Source organism: Bombus affinis, chromosome 17 (assembly GCF_024516045.1).
Source record: "Bombus affinis isolate iyBomAffi1 chromosome 17, iyBomAffi1.2, whole genome shotgun sequence".
In the NCBI taxonomy this organism is placed as follows: Eukaryota; Metazoa; Arthropoda; class Insecta; order Hymenoptera; family Apidae; genus Bombus; species Bombus affinis.
This window is the reverse complement of record NC_066360.1, coordinates 5,099,857-5,119,665: the sequence shown is the minus strand read 5'-3', so window position 1 is coordinate 5,119,665 and position 19,809 is coordinate 5,099,857. Positions and strand designations below refer to the sequence as shown.

At 34.3% G+C, this 19,809-nt stretch overlaps 1 protein-coding gene and 5 long non-coding RNA genes across 13 annotated transcripts in view; 4 read left to right on the top strand and 2 right to left on the bottom strand.

Moving 5' to 3' along the window:
* The window catches only part of LOC126926358 (uncharacterized), a 32,397-nt gene extending 20,227 nt beyond the window's left edge, over window positions 1–12,170 (top strand). For 2 of the 3 annotated variants that reach the window (XR_007714502.1, XR_007714500.1), the window contains one exon: window positions 857–1,194. This is a non-coding gene — a long non-coding RNA (uncharacterized LOC126926358). Of the gene's footprint in view, window positions 1–491; window positions 682–856; window positions 1,195–6,383; window positions 6,559–12,096 lie in introns of those variants that run through there. The other variant, XR_007714501.1, reaches the window with a different exon arrangement.
* Window positions 4,243–11,038, bottom strand: LOC126926366 (uncharacterized). Its single transcript, XR_007714513.1, has 2 exons — window positions 10,824–11,038; window positions 4,243–5,027 (listed from the first exon to the last, which is right to left on the bottom strand). It is a non-coding gene; the product is annotated as an uncharacterized LOC126926366 (long non-coding RNA).
* Window positions 5,015–6,288, top strand: LOC126926359 (uncharacterized). The gene is made up of 2 exons (XR_007714503.1): window positions 5,015–5,197; window positions 5,577–6,288. It is a non-coding gene; the product is annotated as an uncharacterized LOC126926359 (long non-coding RNA).
* LOC126926362 (uncharacterized) lies at window positions 9,840–11,541 on the top strand. The gene is made up of 2 exons (XR_007714507.1): window positions 9,840–10,227; window positions 11,374–11,541. It is a non-coding gene; the product is annotated as an uncharacterized LOC126926362 (long non-coding RNA).
* A 2,034-nt stretch (window positions 12,171–14,204) lies between the features above and the next one.
* Window positions 14,205–16,875, top strand: LOC126926360 (uncharacterized). 2 transcript variants are annotated; one of them, XR_007714504.1, is made up of 2 exons: window positions 14,205–14,701; window positions 14,931–16,875. It is a non-coding gene; the product is annotated as an uncharacterized LOC126926360 (long non-coding RNA). The 2 variants fall into 2 exon arrangements; XR_007714505.1 differs by having other exon boundaries at window positions 14,208–14,579.
* Window positions 15,081–19,809, bottom strand: part of LOC126926346 (uncharacterized) — a 31,704-nt gene continuing 26,975 nt past the window's right edge. For all 5 annotated transcript variants that reach the window (XM_050742653.1, XM_050742654.1, XM_050742652.1 and 2 more), the window contains one exon: window positions 15,081–19,111. In XM_050742653.1, the coding sequence (XP_050598610.1) occupies window positions 17,369–19,069 (1,701 nt within the window). In that variant the 5' untranslated portion in view covers window positions 19,070–19,111 and the 3' untranslated portion in view covers window positions 15,081–17,368. The remainder of the gene's footprint in view (window positions 19,112–19,809) is intronic.

The following is a 19,809-nucleotide window of genomic DNA, read 5'->3' as shown; positions in this document are numbered from 1 at the left end:
GTATCCCAAAAATCAACAACTTTATTACAAAATAAAAGAGAAAGAGAAGATGTACAAGAAAGACAGCACGTTATCGAAAAACAGTTGATCAGAAAAGGAGGGCAAGAGCAAGAAGAACGACATCAATGCAGCTACTGGCATTACCAACAATAGCAAGAAGCGGATGAAGGCGGGATAAAATATGAAGAAGAAAATGAATTATTTGTTAATGTACCAAAACTAGACTGTACAAGAGTAACGTCATGATTGGCTGACAACGAGGATTCAGTTGAATGGCCAACAATTGAATCTCGGACAAGCTGCGTCTTTTAAATTGTGGAAAGGCTAGGGAGGACTTTCGGTGAAATAGAATTGCATGATGAACATGCTCAGCTGTTGAAAGAAAATAAAAATTCGGAAGCACAAATAAAATATGTCAAATAAAATCTCAAAAGGACCGAAATGTCCAGAAATCAATTGCGTGTAAAGTTGAAAGGATTACATGCCTTGAGGTGGAATCATTTATGTAAGGTCAAAATACATGCTCAAGTTCGGAAAAGAAAAAGTTGCAAAAAGATGGACTAAGAAACAGAAACAAAAAAATATACTGCACCAGTAAAAATAGTACAACTAAAAAATTCCTTGAACATGAATCACGACATGTTCCTCCAAAAAGAGGACGCTTCGTCGTAGAGAGTGAAGGTGCGGTTTCCTGCTAGCCCCGGAAACTCCTTTATTCGTAAGATAAAACAAAACGATCACTATGAAGCCAGCCTATGAAACAACAGTTTTCCGAATTCCATAGTTTCTGCAGAATCGATTCCTTCAATGATTCTAGGAGCATTCAAAGAATAACGTTTCGTTACATCGGAGGAAGGTTCGCGGCTGAGAAGATATCAAGAAAGAAAGACGCAGGTCTCAAAAATCAAAAGCAAAGGCGAAAAGGAGTTGGGATTTCCTCGACGATAGAAATCTACACTCATATAATACACGTCTTTGACTGAATCATTTTGGATGATTTCCCTTTATAGAATAGTCTATTTGTGTAGAGATATACATACATATTAGATATGTCCAATATTTGTAAGTGTATTATATATTTTCTTTGTTTTTGTCACTAAATTATTATATTGACATTTTGTACTATTTTTATCTCTACTTTGTATGTATCGTGGTCCAAGAATATAGGAAATCATGAATTTTTTTCCAAGGTAACGTGCAATTTATAAATTACTTTCATCCTTGCGCCACTTTGTTATCGTCATACTTGTCTATTTCGGATAGAAAAGTAGATATGAACTTTTCTGTAAACCCGTACGATTAAATAGGATTCCATAGTGTGAAACCCAACAGGATCTTGTTTATGCTATTGTGCAATCAAGTAGAGTAGATTCCTAATTTTAAGCTTTAATAAATAGGTTCTTGTATATGTTAAATTGCGACCAAGCAGGGCAGATCTTTAACTTTATAGATCCTTTCGTGCGTTATTTTCAATTGAACTCAGCACTTGGCTGCATGGTGCAGCACTAGTAATTCTGTCGCAATCGTGAAATACCTCGTTTGTAGTTGCGAAACAGTTATCTGATGATAAGTTCACGCAGTGTACTCTTGCTCAGTAGGTTTCATAGGACGACCGCCATCAGGATCGTTAGGGGATACCGGACGATATCATATGCCTTGGTGACTGTCCTGGCGGTCTCTTCTCCGTTGAAGCTCCAGGCCTTGGCGCTTCAACGAGTGTACGAAGGCTAGAGGAGCCTAAGCTCAAGCGGGGACTCTCCCCCACGTGATGTCGCGAGCCGTGACGTTCGGTGGGAAGCTATATGAAAGGTGTAGGAGCGGTGGCGCATCGACCTACTCCCGAAGATTCGTGGCCACCGCGCCTTAGTTCGATCCTGCCAAACTGGGAGGCTTGGAAAGAACGTAGAGGGCTTTCACTGTCCTTCCGGATGACGCAGGTGCTCGCAGGACTTGGAGTAGTCGGGGAATACCTGCAGAAAATCCGAATAGAGGTAACGAACACCAGTCACCACTGCGGTGAGGGTGAGGGCACGGCCCCAACACGCGTAGGGAATTTTGTCTGGCGTGGGACGCCCCACGTAGTCGTATTCTGCGGCTAGCAATTGGCAAGAGATTGGACTCCACGTCAGTTGTCAAAGCGATGCAGAGAGGGCAACAAGAATTCCTCGCAGTTCGCTCATATTGCGATGGGGTAATACTGGTGAAGGAAAGAACAGAGCGGGAGAAGATGAGAACATTCCACCCTTACAGGATTCCGTGCCGAAGGAAGGCCATACGCCGTCCTACGTGGTCATAGTGGCTGACCCGCCGAGGAAGATTTGGATCTCCTCAGAATTGCATGACGACCCGGACGATAGCGTTGAGGGGAGTGTTCCCTCCTAATGCCCGAACTAACCAAGGTACTACTCCCTCAGACAGGAGAAGTCGCAGGAGTGTTCCGGCAGTAATTCGAAAGAGAACCCGGAACTTCCCGGCTGAACGTCAGGCGATCCATCGTGGGGTTTTAGTCGTTATAGTCCGACACTACCCCGCTGATTCCAAGAGCGGAGGGGTGTCCATAAGGATTTCTCCATGTGTAAAAAAAAAGTTGCCCGGCAGTTACTAGTTGCGAAGAAATTAAAGTACATATCACGCAGGCATGTGCGACTAAAATGTACATAACCTTCAACTTCAAAACACTGCGAATCTGTGGAAATACTTTCTATTTATATGAGTGCCGACAAAAAATACCAGACGTTAATATGCTAATTTGCTAATGCAGGACGTTGACAAATTCAAAACACACATATGCAGATTACGAACACCTTGTAATTACCAACATTTAAAATCTTTTATGAATGACATGGACTTCTTTCGAAAAATGAAAATACAGCTGATGCCCATGATATGAATCATTGTTGTATAGGTGCCAATATCGACTGACCTAACCTTTTCTGCAAATCCATGGCATAGAAGCTTGAGATAACCTACAAAAATCAAGACACACATCTGTGAAGACGTATCTACAAAATTAAAAAGCAAATTAATAAACACATAATTTAATGTAGTTAACTAAATAAAAACGAATGACAATTGAAATTAGGTACAGATATTTTAGCTGAAAAATTTTTAACTAAGAGAGATAACTCAGGCCATGATGTATCTATTTGTGCTACATCTGTATTTCGTCGTTTGCGGTAGACGAAAGACTGAATCTGTGTAAAATTAGTTTTTATAAGTCTTGTGAAAAATTCATCGTTTATTGAGTGTTTATTCCCATGAAGAAGCCAAACATTTTTTCAAACGGCAACGAGGAATCATCTTAACAAAATGCAAAATGTTTAATTCTGATTGATTCATGTATCGCTGTTCGATGTAGAAGATTCAGACGTCGTAGAATGATATATAGAATACAATAATATATATACAATACAAAAATCTTTACAACCTCCAGTCCTTTATAAAACGCAAAAGATTTGATTAAACTATCCTGGGCAAAATAATCGATGGATTTATATAAAAAGAATAAATATTGAATTCGTAAACTTTCCCTATCCGAACTTGGTTAAAGACATTATCTAGCAACTGCAACATATTTACTAATTGTCTGTGAGCTGTTTACTACTGAATGTGAAGGAAAACGGTTCTGCAACGGCTCTGTGTTCGCTCAAACGGCATGTTCGCTCGTTGTCAAGGAAAAGCAACAGACAAACGACAACATAATTGAGGGAGGAATCGACAATCGGCGTGGATTGGTTATAATTTTACAATCAGCAGCGTTTCTGTACCATGGGAATGGTATACGATGGTGGGGTAGCGTTTGTCTTCTGGCAAACAGTGCTATTAAAATACATTTTATTATTAAGAGTTGAAAAGCATTGAATTAAAAATATTATTTAAAGTAAAATAGCGACTTTTTATATAAAAATATTGCCACCTGCAACTTTTCCCAACTTTACGTGTTTTGAAGGCTAATTGAATTGTTCAATTGCAATCTTAGGGTAACCAATAGACGTGAGCGTTTACCTTCTTCTTCCATCAATCATTTCTCATCCAATGAATTTACAAACATTCCAATCCGCGTGGTTCCCCCATCCTTACCTCGGAACTTCTAACGAATCTTGGGAAAAACACATTTTACGCAGATTTGCTCGTCCGCCGTCAACCGCACATAACCGAACTAAATGTTTGTCGAATATAAAACAATAGCTCGTAGACTATATAGACGTATTTATGTTTTACTAAATTTTTACACTTTTTGGGCCTTTTCCCTCTTTATTTTAATTTTAGTACTTCGAATTCCCCGAATGCTGCGAAACTTGCGGAGAATGTTTCGGTGAGAAAATGTTTACGTCTACATCGAATGTAACAACAATCGACATCGAGAATATCACCTGTATCACTTTCCGAAAGAAGACAATGCCCTTCATAAAGAATAAACTTGAAAAGGTGGTAAGTACATAGTATTCGTACTGTCCGTACGTGTGTTTTGTCTCTGTTAATGTTTTACATTAACACATTCGCGACTGGTATTTTTTCGGTTAAATCTCGTTTCTGGCCACCATCCTTCCTAATCCTTTTGATATTTTCCGGTAGTACTCATATGCACAGAGAACAGACTCAACATATGAATGTTTCTAATATATGAAACCAATGGTTCAAAAGCTTTGCTTTTTTAAAGTTTGGTATTTTTAGTCTACTGTGCTTACCTTTACGTGATAGCCACTTAAACGGTAAATTTTATTATTTATTGAAACACATATTGTGTTCAGATTAGCGGAATGTCGCTTTGCGATCAATATAGTGAGATCGTTCCGATAAAAATGTGTTAGCAAATATGCTCCGAACTATGTAGTGTTAGATTTCATTTTAATCATAAGACTGTAATTAACGTGTTGATAAAAGTTTCATCACAAATCAAGTATAAGAAAATATAAATTTTGTATTGAACTACTCAGCTTCTCACAGGTCGTTCATATTTGTTGATTCTCAGTCCTTCCTTGTATTTCACTCGTATTGTCCCTTTCTATGTTCGACACGTCTAGAACCTCAGTTTCGTCACATAGAATAATTTACGTGTCCCCATTATCGCAACACTTGGATTCCGATGTTCGTACAATTACAAAATGTCGAAAAATCAAAAAACGCAATAACAGTTGAGAAAGAGTTGTGCCTGCAGACGAAGTTTAGCCAGTTCATCAATCAAAATATATACACAGTAGGGACATTTTAGCATTTTGATGATATCATAGAATTTACAATAAAACAATTATATAGCTTTTCTTTATTAAACATCTACTACTGACTATAGAAACAGTGGCAGGTAGTATTACTCGATCCGAGACCTAATATCGACGAGGCAACAATACAACAATAAAACATCTTCGATGTTTATATAAATGCAAATACATTGTAATTTTTTTTATCTCAAATGGGAGTAAATGCCAAATAAAGTACTATACCAGGTGTTTATCTGGTTTCCTCTCAGTCAGGCAATTTTAATATACGAAATACCTTGTCTCTTGAGATCAATGTACTATACTCGTTTTATCTATGTTACTTTCGCTTATTATTTATATGAAATATTCTTTTAACAGGTAATCACTTCCTAAAATATTATGCCAGCGCCATTTTAAGAAGCATGGATGTCCGTGTCGATCATTATTTACCCGAAATCATCAAACAAAACCATATAAAAATACGAATAGATGAAGAAGCATAATGTATCCGAACGACCAACATCTTTATTACAAAGTAAAAGAGAGAGAGAAGATGTACAAAAAAGGCAGCTCGTTATCAAAAAACAGTTAATCAGAAAAGGAGGGCAAGAGCAAAAAGAACGACATCAATGCTGCTACTATCACTACAAACAGTAGCATGAAGCGGTTGACGGTGGAGTAAAATAAGAAGACGAAATTGAATTATTCGTTAATGTACCAATGCTAGACTATACAAGAGTAACATCACGATTCGCTGACAACGAGGATTCAATTGAAAGGCCAACAATTGAATCACGAACAAACTGCGACTTTTAAATTGTGGAAAGCCTAGGGAGGACTTTCCGAGAAATAGAATTGCAAGATGAACATGCTCAGCTGTTGAAAGAAAATAAAAATTTGGAAGCACGAATAAAATATGTCAAATAAAATCTGAAAAGAACCGAAATGTCCAGAAATCAATTGCGTGTAAAGTTGAAGGGATTGCATGCCTTGAGGTGCAATCATTTATGTAAGGTCAAAATACATGCTCAAGTTCGGAAAAGAAAAAGTTGCAAAAAGATGGACCAAGAGACAGAAACAAAAAAATATACTGCACCAGTAAAAATTGTACAACTACAAAATTCCTTGAACATGAATCACGACATTTTCCTCCAAAAAGAGGACGCTTCGTCGTAGAGAGTGAAGGTGCGCTTTCCTGCTGGCCCCGGAAACTCCTTTATTCGTAAGATAAAGCAAAACGATCACTATGAAGCCAGCATATGAAACAACCGTTTTCCGAATTCCATAGTTTCTGCAGAATCGATTCCTTCAATGATTCTAGGAGCATTCAAAGAATAACATTTCGTTACAGCGGAGGAAGGTCCGCGGCTGAGAAGATATAAAGGAAGAAAGACGCAGGTCTCAAAAGTCAAAAGAAAAGGCGAAAAGGAGTTGGGATTTCCTCGACGACAGAAATCTACACTCATAATACACGCCTTTGACTGAATCATTTTGGATGATTGCCCTTTATAGAATAGTCTATTGGTATAGAGATATACATACATATTAGATATGTGCAATATTTTTAAATGTATTATGTATGTTCTTGGTCTCTTATTTTAAATTATTATATTGACAATTTGTACTATTTTTAACTCTAATTTATATATACCAGCGTTCAAAAATATAATAAACGGTTAACTTCTCTTTCTTAGGCACCGTACGATTAAGTAGGTTCCGTAGTGTGAAACTCAACCGGTTCTTGTTTATGTTAATGTGCAACCAAACAGGGTAGATTGGGGTTAGATTTAAGCTTAAATACATAGGTTTTTGTACATGGTAAATCACAACGAAACAGCGTAGATCTTTAATTTTATATATTCTTTTGTGCATTAATTTCAGTCGAACTCCAATTTCATCTCTGTTCGTAACCATGGACTACACATGTAGCGGCACGATACCATTCGTACGATGAACGAACAGCTTATTCGCGACACAGTACCATTTGTATATTGTTACGGAAGATGTTATCCTCCGACACAATATTCGTACTACACCATCGTTAAGGTGTCCCGTGAGTCTGTTTCTTTATTATTATAGCTTTTATTATAATATATAAATGCACAAGATATCTGGTCCATGATGTAGTGTGACTATGAACGATATTGTAGCGTAATCACGAAATGATTCAGTCACAATATCGTACCAACAATATCGCATCGTAATATGTCCTGTCCATGGTTAAAAGTAAATTAACGCTAACATTACCAGGCCCGGTCAAATGATCGTTTTCAAATTTTAATTTAAAATTGTATATTCATTGTTATTTATTTCATTCATCCAACTTTTGCAAACATTCTTATATTAACACAAATTGAGAAATTGTTTGATCAGATGATATAAGAATGTACATAAAGCGAAATGAACAAAAGAAGTAACAATGAACGTAAAACTTTAGATTAAACATTGAACAGATTTTTAAAAAGGATTGAAATCGGACAATGTAAACTTATGAATCAATATTTTTCAAAATTGTCGTAATTGGGTTTGTTTTCAAATTCGTATTTAAATCCGGACAAATTTTACCAGGGACCAAAGGGAGATCATTTTACTTTTTATAAGAACACGTTTGTATTATAAAAAATGTAACAATTACGGTAATATTAAAAATATAAGAACTAATAAAATTCATTAACGTAAACCTAAATAAATGCATAATTATGATGACAATTATTAAGAGCATTTAATCATTTAACACTAAACCTACCGACACTTCGTGTACACCTATCTTACCGTGTGCGGTCAAAAATTTTTTTTTTTATTTTATTTATTAGAATATTTACAATCAATTCTCGTTGAGAATTTTCAGTAACTTCATTTGGCGTGATACAATGACATGGTTTATAATAGTTTTATATTGTTGGTTCTAGTAGGATCTAAGGATTTAATCTAAAGGGTATTTTCTTTTTAGTCCGCGGATCTGGTCCGTGGTGTCAAGTAGTTGGGTGACTAATGGGTTGTGGTGGTTGTTGACTCTTGTGTTATATCTGCTTCTGGACTTGTGTATTTCATCTTTGACTGTAGGTATCATGAGATCGGGGTGGATTGTTTCGTTGGTAACATACCAGGGTGCATTTAATAGGGATCTTAGCGTTTTCGATTGGAAGCGTTGGAGTATTTCAATGTTGGAATTACTTGCTGTTCCCCATAGTTGGATTCCGTAGGTCCAGACAGGTTTTATTACGGTCTTATAAAAAAATGTGCAGGTATTCACCCCACTGATCAGTGCACTAAATCTCCAGAAACCCTTGCGAAGTGCATCCTCTGTCAAGGAGAGCATCCTGCGAACTATAAAGGTTGCTCAACCTACAAGATCCTACATTCCCGTTACGATTGTAATAATTGACACCACGAATACTTCGATCCCCTTATTTCGGTTAGGATAACAGGGGTGGTTGTTGTAGTATAACACTGCGATTCACAGGGTTATAAGAAATGTATATTTCCAACACTTTGTACAATCACACAAATTAGTAACGCCGTTGATTAAGATACAGGTGACGAAGAAAAGGATTATGAGAGAATCCGTGTATATGTTGACCCTCCTGATGACGTAGAAGTCGTAGAAGAAGTAGGAGCATTCGGAGCAGTAGGAACAGTGAGAGCCGTAGAAACTCTCGGAACTATAGGCACTGTGAGAGCTGTAGGAACTCTCTGTGATTACGGAGAAAAGCTCGGTTCGTTGCTTACATTTTTGGTTAGGAAAGTGAGGGCAATGAACCGCGATGCCGATTGGTTATGACCAATGTTGGGAATGAAGATAGAAGGAAGAAGCCTCCTACCAACGTGGTTCATGAGCGACATCCACAAAGGATATAACCTAGTATACGCAAGGATGATACCCCGCTGGGGGTAGCTACCTACATGATAATATAACTGCTAAAAAATTCGACCTAATGTTCAAAATGGACAAATCGTGAATATTAAGAAATAAATTAAAAAAAAAAAAAAAATGGGCGACATTGTTTATGAGAAAATCCGGATTTTCCGTTAGGCAAATCTCCGCTTTTTGCGTTAAGCCACTACCCGCTTTCTCCGTAATTCTTAAGAGGGCGTGATAAACCCAAGGACCTTTCCAAAAACCAGCCGAAAACGTTTCTAGAATTAGAAAGTCTTTTTCCGAAAACAGATTGACTTAAGCCATGTGTACGAGCAATGCAGTTAGGAGTTCAAATTTATGGTGGATCCTTGGGTCTATTGAGGGTTCGAAGGACGGCACGTAGACCGTTGGCTGTCAAGCCGCGCAGGATAGAATGCAGATGTCTTGCGCGACGAAACACTCACAATCAACAGCATTTCTGTACCTCTGGAATGGTATACGATGGTGGGGTAGCGTTTGTCTTCTGGCAGACAATGCTATAAAACAAATTTTATTATTAAGATATCAAAAGCATAAGATTAAAAAAATTTTTTTATATAAAATAGCGACTTTTTGTGTAAAAATATAGCCACCTGCAATTTTTCCAGACTTTACGTGTTTTGAAGGCTAATTGAATTAGTCAGTTGCAATTTTAAGGTAACCAATAGACGTGAGCGTTCACCTTCTTCTTCCATCGATTCTTTCTCATCCAATGAATTTGCAAACATTTCAAACCGCCCATCCTTATCTCGGAACTTCTAACGAATCTTGAGAAAAACACATTTTACGCAGATTTACTCGTCTGTCGTCTACCGCATATAACCGAAAATAATGTTTGTCTTACATAGATCATTAACAATTGCCTTCTGTAAATTTGTTAATATTATAATTTATTCTGTTCATATTATCTATTTCCACGTTATTACGTTTTTGCAACATCATATTTCCGGATATCTGCATTTATTATTATAGTTTGCTTCAGGTTTTTATATGATAAACAACAGAGATTGGTTCGGTGAGAAAATATTTACGTCTACATCGAATTTAACAACAGTCGACATCGAGAATATCATCTGTATCACTTTCCAAAAGAAGACAATACCCTTCATAAAGAATGAATTTGAAAAGTTGGTAAGTACAAAGTATTCGTACTGTGCATACGTGTGTTTTGTATCTGTTAATGTTTTATATTAACACATTAGCGGCTGGTATTTCTTCGGTTAAATTTCATATCTGACCTCCATCCTGTCTGACCTTTTTGACATTTTCTGATAGCACTCATGTAAACAGAGAACGGAGACAACATATGAATATTTCTAATATAAGGAACCAATGGTTCAAACGCTTTGCTTTTTTAAAGTTTGGTATTTTTAGTCTACTGTGCTTACTTTTACGTGATAGCCATTTAAACGGTAAATTTTATTATTTATTCAAACACATATTGCGTTCAGAATAGCGGAATGTCGTTTTGCGATCAATGTTGTGAGATCGTTCCGACTAAAATGTGTTAGCAAATATGCTCCGAACTATGTAGTGTTAGATTTCATTTTAATCATAAGACTGTAATTAACGTGTTGATAAAAGTTTCATCACAAATCAAGAATAAGAAAATTTAAATTTTGTATTGAACTACTCAGCTTATCACAGGTCGTTCATGTTTGTTGATTCTCAGTCTCTCCTTGTGTTTCACTCGCATTGTTCCTTTCTATGTTCGACACGTCTAGAACTTCAGTTTCGACATTTGGAATAGTTTATGTATCTCCATTATCGCAACACTTGGATTACGATGTTCGTACAATTACAAAATATCAAAACATCAAAAAACGCAATAACAGTTGAGAAAGAGTTGTGCCTGCAGACGAAGTTTAGCCAGTTCATCAATTAAAATATATACACAGTAGGAACATTTTAGCATTTTGATGATACTCTGGGATTTACAATAAAACAATTATATAGCTTTTCTTTATTAAACATCTACTACTGACTATAGAAATAGTGGCAGGTAGTATTACTCGATCCGAGACCTAATATCGACCAGGCAACAATACAACAATAAAACATCGTCGATGTTTATTTAAAATGCAAATACATTGTAATATTTTTTATCTCAAATGGAAGTAAATGCCAAATAAAGTACTATACCAGGTGTTTATCTGGTTTGCTCTCAGTCAGGCAATTTTAATATACGAAATACCTTGTCTCTTGAGATCAATGTGCTATACTCGTTTTATCTATGTTACTTTCGCTTATTATTTATATGAAATATTCTTTTAACAGGTAATCATTTCCTAAAATATTATGTCAGCGCCATTTTAAGAAGCATGATGTCCGTGTCCATATAAACCATATAAACCATATAAAAATACGAATAGATGAAGAAGCATACTGTATCCCAACAACCAACAACTTTATTATAAAATAAAAGAGAAAGAGAAGATTGAAAAGCTGATCAGAAAAGGTGGGCAAGTGCAAGAAGAACAACATCAGTGCAGCTACTAGCATTACCAACAATAGCAAGAAGCGGATGACGGAGGGATAAAATAAGAAGAAGAAGAAGAAAATGAATTGTTTGTTAATATTCCAATACTAGACTATACAAGAGTAACATCATGATTCGCTGACAACGAGGATTCAATTGTACGGCCAGCAATTGAATCACAGCCAAGCTTCGTCTTTCAAATAGAGGAAACCCTAGGCAGGACCTTCCGAGAAATACAGTTTCCAAATGAACATGCTCAGCTATTGAAAGAAAATAAAACGTTGCAGGCACAAATAAAATATGTCAAATATATCCTCGAAAGAACCCAATTGCTCAGAGATCAATTGCGTAAAAAGTTGAAGATAAGAGATAGAAACTAAATAATATACTACAGGAAGACAGTCACTACGAAATCAGCCTATGAAACAATCGTTTTCCGAATTCTATAGTTTATGAAGAATCGATTCCTTCAATGATTCTAGGAGCATTCAAAGAATAACGTTTCGTTACAGCGGAGGAAGGTCCGCGGCTGAGAAGATATAAAGAAAGAAAGGCGCAGGTCTCAAAAGTCAAAAGAAAAGGCGAAAGTGAGTTTCGCTGGTATAGAGGTATAGAGATTGGTATAGAGATATACATACATATTAGCCATGTGCAATATTTGTAAATGTATTATTGATTTTCTTTTTTTTTTTGTCATTAAATTATTATATTGAAATTTTGTACTATTTTTAACTCTACTTTATACGTATCGTGCTCCAAAAATATAATAAATGATGATTGTCTCTTTCTAAGCCAACGTACAATTTATTAATTAATTTCATTCTTGCTCCATTTTGTTATTTTCATATTTGTCTATCTCGGAGAGAAAAGTAGATATGAACTTTTTTGTAAAACCTTTTCTGTAGGATTAAAAGGGTTTCCATAGTGTGAAACCCAACAGGTTCTTGTTTATGTTAATGTACAACCAAATAGGGTAGATCCCTAACTTTCAACTTAAATACATAGGTTCTTGTATATGCTAAATTACGACCAAGCGGCGCAGATCTTTAACTTTATAGATCCTTTCGTACGTTAATTTCAGTTGAACTTAGCACTTGGCCGCACGATGGAGCACTAGTACGGGAACAAGCAGACCATAAGTGCGAATACTCCAATTTCCTTTCTGTTCGTAACCATAGACGACATATGTAGCGGCACGATATCGTTCGCGCGATGACACGAACAGCTTATTCCCTACACAATACCGTTTGTAAATTGTTACGGAAGATGTTATCCCCCGATACAATATTCGTACTGCAACATCGTTAAGATGTCCCGTGACTCTATTTTTCTGTAATTACAATTCTTGCTTTAATAAGCAAACGTACAAGATATCTTGTCCGTGACGTAGTATAACTATGAACGATTTCTATCACAATCGCGAATTGTCTCGTTTGTAGTTGCGAAATAGTTAAAAGCATATTAAGAAAGCTTAAAAACTCATTGTTCTTTCATGTTCTCAACTAAAGTTAATTATTAGTGAATCTAAAATAAATTGCATTACAAAAAAAATGCGAGAAAAGTTTCGGATAAAGGGTAGTGTCCAAACTGCAAAATTTGTTACCTGAACGATTCTTAGAACGATAGTAAATGCACCATGGTACGTTAGAAATGAGGAAATATAGAGGGACCTGGCAATCCCAACGGTCAAGGAAACAATCAGCAGTTACGCTGAAAAATACAAGGCAAGAATAGAAACACACCCAAATCGGCTAGCAGCAGGAACGATAAACACCTTAAATATGAAAAGAAGGCTAAAGGAAAACACCCAGCAAACCTCACAAAGGATATAACCTAGCAAACGCGAGGATGGTACCCCGCTGGGGATAGTCACCCAATACCGTTAAAAAATTCGACCAAATGTCCAAATTGGACAAATTGTGAATATAAATAAATAAATAAAAAAAAAACTGAATGTGCCGTTTCGGAGGTACCTTAGATCGCTAAAGCCGAAACTGCGGGTCATTCTTCACGGAAATGAACAGTTCGGAATATTCGAACTTATTAATATTTGGTGATCAAAGGTCATAACTGTAAAAATTTGCGTAAGATCGTGATTACATAAAGAGGCAAAATAAATGATGACACAACCAACGACGACGTTCCAAATGCTGAAATGCGTACAGGATAATCTATGTTCCAATCTATGTATCTAAAGTTAAAAGTACTAAATTTTCAGAAAAAGTATATCTATGAGTACGTCACACGTGACCAGGTTGGCGAAAATTTTATACGCGTTATTTTGTTGAAAACCGACCCTTATTTTCGACCGGGACAACTTCAAAATCTCAAATTTTTTTCGTTAAAAAGTCTCAAGGTCATTTTTACATATTTCCTTAAATATGCATAATTATTTCTGTCAGTTGTGGATAACGTTGAGAAAAATTCAGTAATAACAAATCAGCTTATCTTTTTTTTAATAATTTGCTTACATCATTCCGAAACGAAATAAGGCTTTTTATTAAACGTGCAAAATCATCTCGCTACTTAACTCAGGAGCAATGTCATCAATCAACACGCTCGTTTGCATTTTGTGTTCATGTATGTATATATATACTTGTTGTACACATATACAGCCATCTTAGTTCTGATGACAGATCACGCATAAAGACTCGACGTTATCATCGTGACATGATTAGCAGTATTGACTTCTGAGTTGACTAGTGAGAGAATGAATACTTTGTGACTAAATGTATTATAAGGATTAAGCACACTTGTCATACACTTGTTTATAGCATGTGATTATATTATTATCGAACATCTAATAAGCATTCTCCAATTGCATGCCACCTTCGATATAGACACGACGTAGTATTCTAAATGTTCTAATTCGTTCATTAAGTTCGGATGCGTAAAAGCAAATAGACTTTGGAACACTATATAGTTCTGCATTTATCTAATTTCAAAGTTCTTCGATTATGTTAATGTGTGTTTTGTAAACGGTGGATTATAAATATCCTGACAAGTATGTAAATCGTTAACATCGGCATAAATAATTGTCACACTGACAAGTTGACAAGTATATACACAATTATTATAAACAGGAAATGTGATTACTATTTCAGCCAGAAAGTATCACCGAATTACGTTCGTATTTAACTTACGCATCTGTAAGAAATTATTTGATTACATTTCCAAGCAGGTTATTTAAAAGAAGCAACTTAACCTGATATATATTGCTGAACCTATACGTATTGACGTCTTAATATTGTCTATATTTTATTGGAACAAATTTTTTAGCAGCTTTTTTACGTTACAGACAATTGTCATTACGATATTCTGATTAACTTTTACTTAAAATATCTTTTTCTTTCAGATTATTAGATAAAAAAATCATGGAGGTTAACACCAAATATCTTATACATATATTTATAATAAATTAATGGAAAAATGGATTTATCGTTTAATAAAATAATGATATTAAAATAAATTTTGAAGGGGAAGTATAAATAATATTTCATGAATGTTTCATGGTAATAAATAATTCTTTAATAATTTAACTCATGTCACACTATACATTGTTATAATCGCAATATAAAACACATCGTAGGATTCGTTGAGTGGCAGTTTTCAACAACAAACATACTCTGTCGAATCAACTTTTAGAATCAGGAAAATCGAAATTAACTAACCCTTCGCAATCTTGCTACGTAATAACGCAAACATCGCATAATATTAGTAGCTACCACTTCATCGTCAATAAGAATTAAATATTCTACAGAATGTCTCGTATTTATGTAGTACTATGTACAGTTTAGGTAACTGTAAATTAATTTTACTTTGTCAACGACAATTCATGAAATACATATTAAGATAAGTATAATTGGCGGTTAATACGAAAAGTGATTCTTTTATGCTAGATTCTTTTTCCGAAATGGTCTACGAAGGGTAGATATATCGACAGATTAAAAGCATATCTCTAATATAGAGACAATGAACAAGAATTCCTATATTAATTTATACAGGGTGTTCCATCGAAAGATTATTAGTTATACGGAAAAATGCAGAAAGAGTTTCAAAACGATGCAATTCCTTTTAATAATTTTATCTAAAGAGGCACAGTTTTGGAAACATCCCGTATAATATTTTACATTAGAAAAATTGTGTCTGCTTTGAAATGGTCGCCGATTCTTACTTTAGAAAAATATATCAGTTATGTTTTTGAGTAACAATCGACATTCAAATCGCGTTTCCTATTATTCGTACATATACAAATTCATTTTACATACATTCACACATATGCGCGCGCACGCGTACCATATACATTCATTGAAACTCGCTAGTAAACGAAAATTAAATTAATTTAGCGTTTGATTCTTCTGCAAAGTTCAACTCTTCGTTTCAAATATTACTATTTTATAGATCATCTCATTTTACATGCAACAAGGGTATCATCTCTAGTATTACATTCAATAATACATTAATAAGTCATAATATCGAAAATGACGTTACTTTTATTACTGCTAATTACCCTTTGAATATTACAACATTGCATTCTATTAAAAGCTTCAAGTTCGCGGTAAGAAATCATAGTAAATGACTTTATCATGATAGAAAATCAATTTGCAAATCAATGGTATATTCATTGGCAATAAACTGTTTTAGAATTCTAGTTCTATTGACGAACGAAGAGTCAAATCGACGCTTTTTAAAATCTAATACTGCCTTACGATTTCTTCATTGAAGCCGATTTAATATCATTCTTGCTATTCTTAATCAGTTTTAAATTTGAAACAATGATTTCCAGGTTTCCAAAAGTCTACAAATTTGCCTCTATTAAAGAACGCTGTCAATCATTGTTCAAAAAATATCAAAACCGACCGAGTTCTATGTATATACAATTTAACAATCAATGTCTGAAAAATCTGTAAGACATTTTCAAAGCATTAAAAAGGCTATCATAATTACAAGAATATGGTTCTTAAATTATAACAGGTTGGTTACAATTGGTTACAATATTATAATAAAATTATCAAATTTAATTCATCTTCCTAATACGTCTTTTTTAATGCTCCAAAAACTACTTATCAAGACTTACGATCAAATGGGGTTTCAGATCCAAGAAAAACTTAAAAACAAATAGTTTTATCGATTACTTATGAAGAGGAAACTCGTCAAAGACTGATTGGTCCGAGCAGGGTATGTAAATGGTACCCTGTCTTTCAAGAAAATTTTAAATAAGGAGAAACTCGGTCGAATAATCAATCTTACAATATTATGCTCTTTACTGACTATGAACAAAATTATACGCTTTCATCTAACTTTCGAATTCGTTGATTATTTCAACAATTCAATTTCATGAACCCTTTTAATAAAATAATAGGAGCTGCTTTTAATTGTTTAATTTATAAAAGTGTAAGTTCTAGTATCTCACTAGTTAAACACTATATTTCATATTACTCCACAAATTCTGATATAAATCGTCTTAAAATGTATAAAAATAATATTTTGAAGTTTTTCTGACTTTTGGAACTAATACAATAAAATTTCTATTACTTTATATTGTACTATAAAGCTGAAATAAGATATTTGAATTAAACTATTTTATCAAATATTTTTATTTGTTGCTACAAATTAATAGAAATTGAGAGAGGAATTTTACTGGAATACATTTAAATTTATCAGTTCATAAATATTCGTCTTATATATTTATATAAAATTAATTTATTAATTAATTTAGTACATAAATTTAAAAATTGTATGAAATACTGACAAAGAAAATCCAGAAATCAGAAAAACGTTATGCATCATTTTTCAGAGACTGTATGGATATTCTGCTAGATAATTTCTAATTAATGGTGGCAAGTGTTCTGTGGGTAATTTGTTCCTATTAACAACTAACCTGGCCAAATGACTAAGAGACCTAACTTCTTTAACTAAAGGCTTCGTCAAATAAATTTCACTATACAGTTGTCCACTATAATCTACCCAAACTTCCTTTCTATGTTCATCAACACTTTTTGAATATTCCACATAATATTCCAGCATCTTAATTGGACAATCAAAAAGAGGAATCGCAAAAGCAAGCCTAGGTTCAGCATCTAATCGAAACTGTCCCACAAAATAGTGAACTCTAACAGAGGTAGGTCCTCTAGCAGTCTGTACAGACACAGCAAACATATATCTGCTATCTGAACTATCTCTCATCAGCCATCTACCAATCGCAGCATTCTTTAATAAATTTTCACTCTGTTGCCAACTAAGACCTTCGTGGTACCAACCACAAATTTGTAAAAGTCTTTTAACTTCGCTCAGTCTAGCTGCATCCCTGTTCATCGTATAATTGTCAAAACTCCAAGGACATGGCATTAACCAAGAGACTGGTGTAGTTGGAGTTCTGTCTCTTCTTTCATCAAAATTTTCTTCGTTATTTTGAGTCTCATTTTTCTGCACTAAACCTCCACCATTAAAATTGTTTCTAGTTCTTGAAGTTATACCTGCCAAAGATTCAGGCGAATTTGTAGTAGTTGCAGTTATATTTACTGTACATTGTCCTAAACTTGCAGGAAGCTGTACAGTTGCATTTACTTGAATCTGTACTCCTGGATTAGAATTTAAAACCATGGAGTTACGATTTTCAGAAACTTGAAAGTTATTTGATTTAACATGATAAAGTTTCTGAACATTATTACAACAACAATTAAAATTTCGATCTTGATCTAATTCTTGACCATTTCCTTTCGAACTTTTAGCTTGTTGAAATTGCATGACCGGCACATTAGTCACTTGAAAATTTGACAAAACCGATTTTGCTTCACAGTTTTCAAATGAAGTTCCCCCTTCCGCTTTTTGCGGTAGGATATTTCTTCGAGTCCCTGGTAATTCCTGACAACCACTTGGGGGTATTAAAAACATCCTTTTATCGTGAGTCACACTTTCTTGTTGATTCCTTTGTTCATGAAATACACTAGAGGCTTCTTGATTTTCAGTTGATAATGTCTTTTGCACGAAACATCCACCACCAGACAATTTTGGACGGATTTCCATATGTGGTGCTTGCATAAGAGTTCCAGAATCTGTACTCTGAATTAAACAGCCTCCGGATTGTATACTTGGTGTTGTAATTGTTACACTTCCTCCAGTTAAATCACAACTTGTGGTGATTTGACATCCAGAACCATTTTTTTGGATTTCTTCATTAATTAACGGAAATCCAAGAACTTGTGTATTTTTTTCAAATTTTTGGTGGAAACCTTCCTTTTGTTTATCGATTCTTGGCTTTTCCAAATCAAGTGTCATTGATGGAAAGTTGAAGGAATTGATAACAGGTTGTATAATAGTTGGTGCATTTATAAAACAACCACCACCACTATTATAGCCTTCAGGAACTAACAGGCCACCATAATAACAGGTTGTTGGATGAATTACAGTATTATCTTTATCCATATTTTGAGCTCTGCAACAACCTGGAGCTGGAAATCGGTGACGACAGTTTGGGCACATTACTGTCAACATTTTTTGTAAAACTACTTTGTTTTCAGCATAACAGTCTTGTATCTGTAAACAGAAAAGACAAAGATCATTTTAATATTTTGATGAAACTAGCATGTACAGTGTAAAAATATTCTAAAATATAAAGCATATAAAATATTATAAATATTCAATCTGAATATATAAGAAATATTTCTTTAATAACATTTGATTTATAATTATTAAATTATACAAAAGTCAGATTTAATAATAGTAAAAATCAATTTAAAATACGATAAAAGCAAATTATTATAATTAGGAAAACACACATAATTATTTAGTAATATTATTTGAACGAAATCATCTAGATTTAAGGTATATTACTATAAATTAAAAAAAGTTATTACTTCTTATAGTTAGCCAAATAAAATGGATTACGCTTCCAATAAAAATTTGTTAATTGTAAATATATTGTACTCTTATAATATAGCTTAATATAATATTCAGAAGCACTATACATTACTTATATAATTTTTATAGAAGCATATTTTATAAAATATTGATTTATTTAAATTAATAAGATAAAAATGTTAATATGAATATAAATAAAAAAAATATTAGAAGAAAATAAAGCTAATTGCCTTAAAATGCATTAAAATTTTTATAAAATTATACGGCAATGCTTTATAATCATTTGCTATACGCGATTATTTATAAGTGACTGGCATAATTTACGTAATTGACCGCATTGCGTAAGATATTTTCCATGAAAATCTGTTCCAACT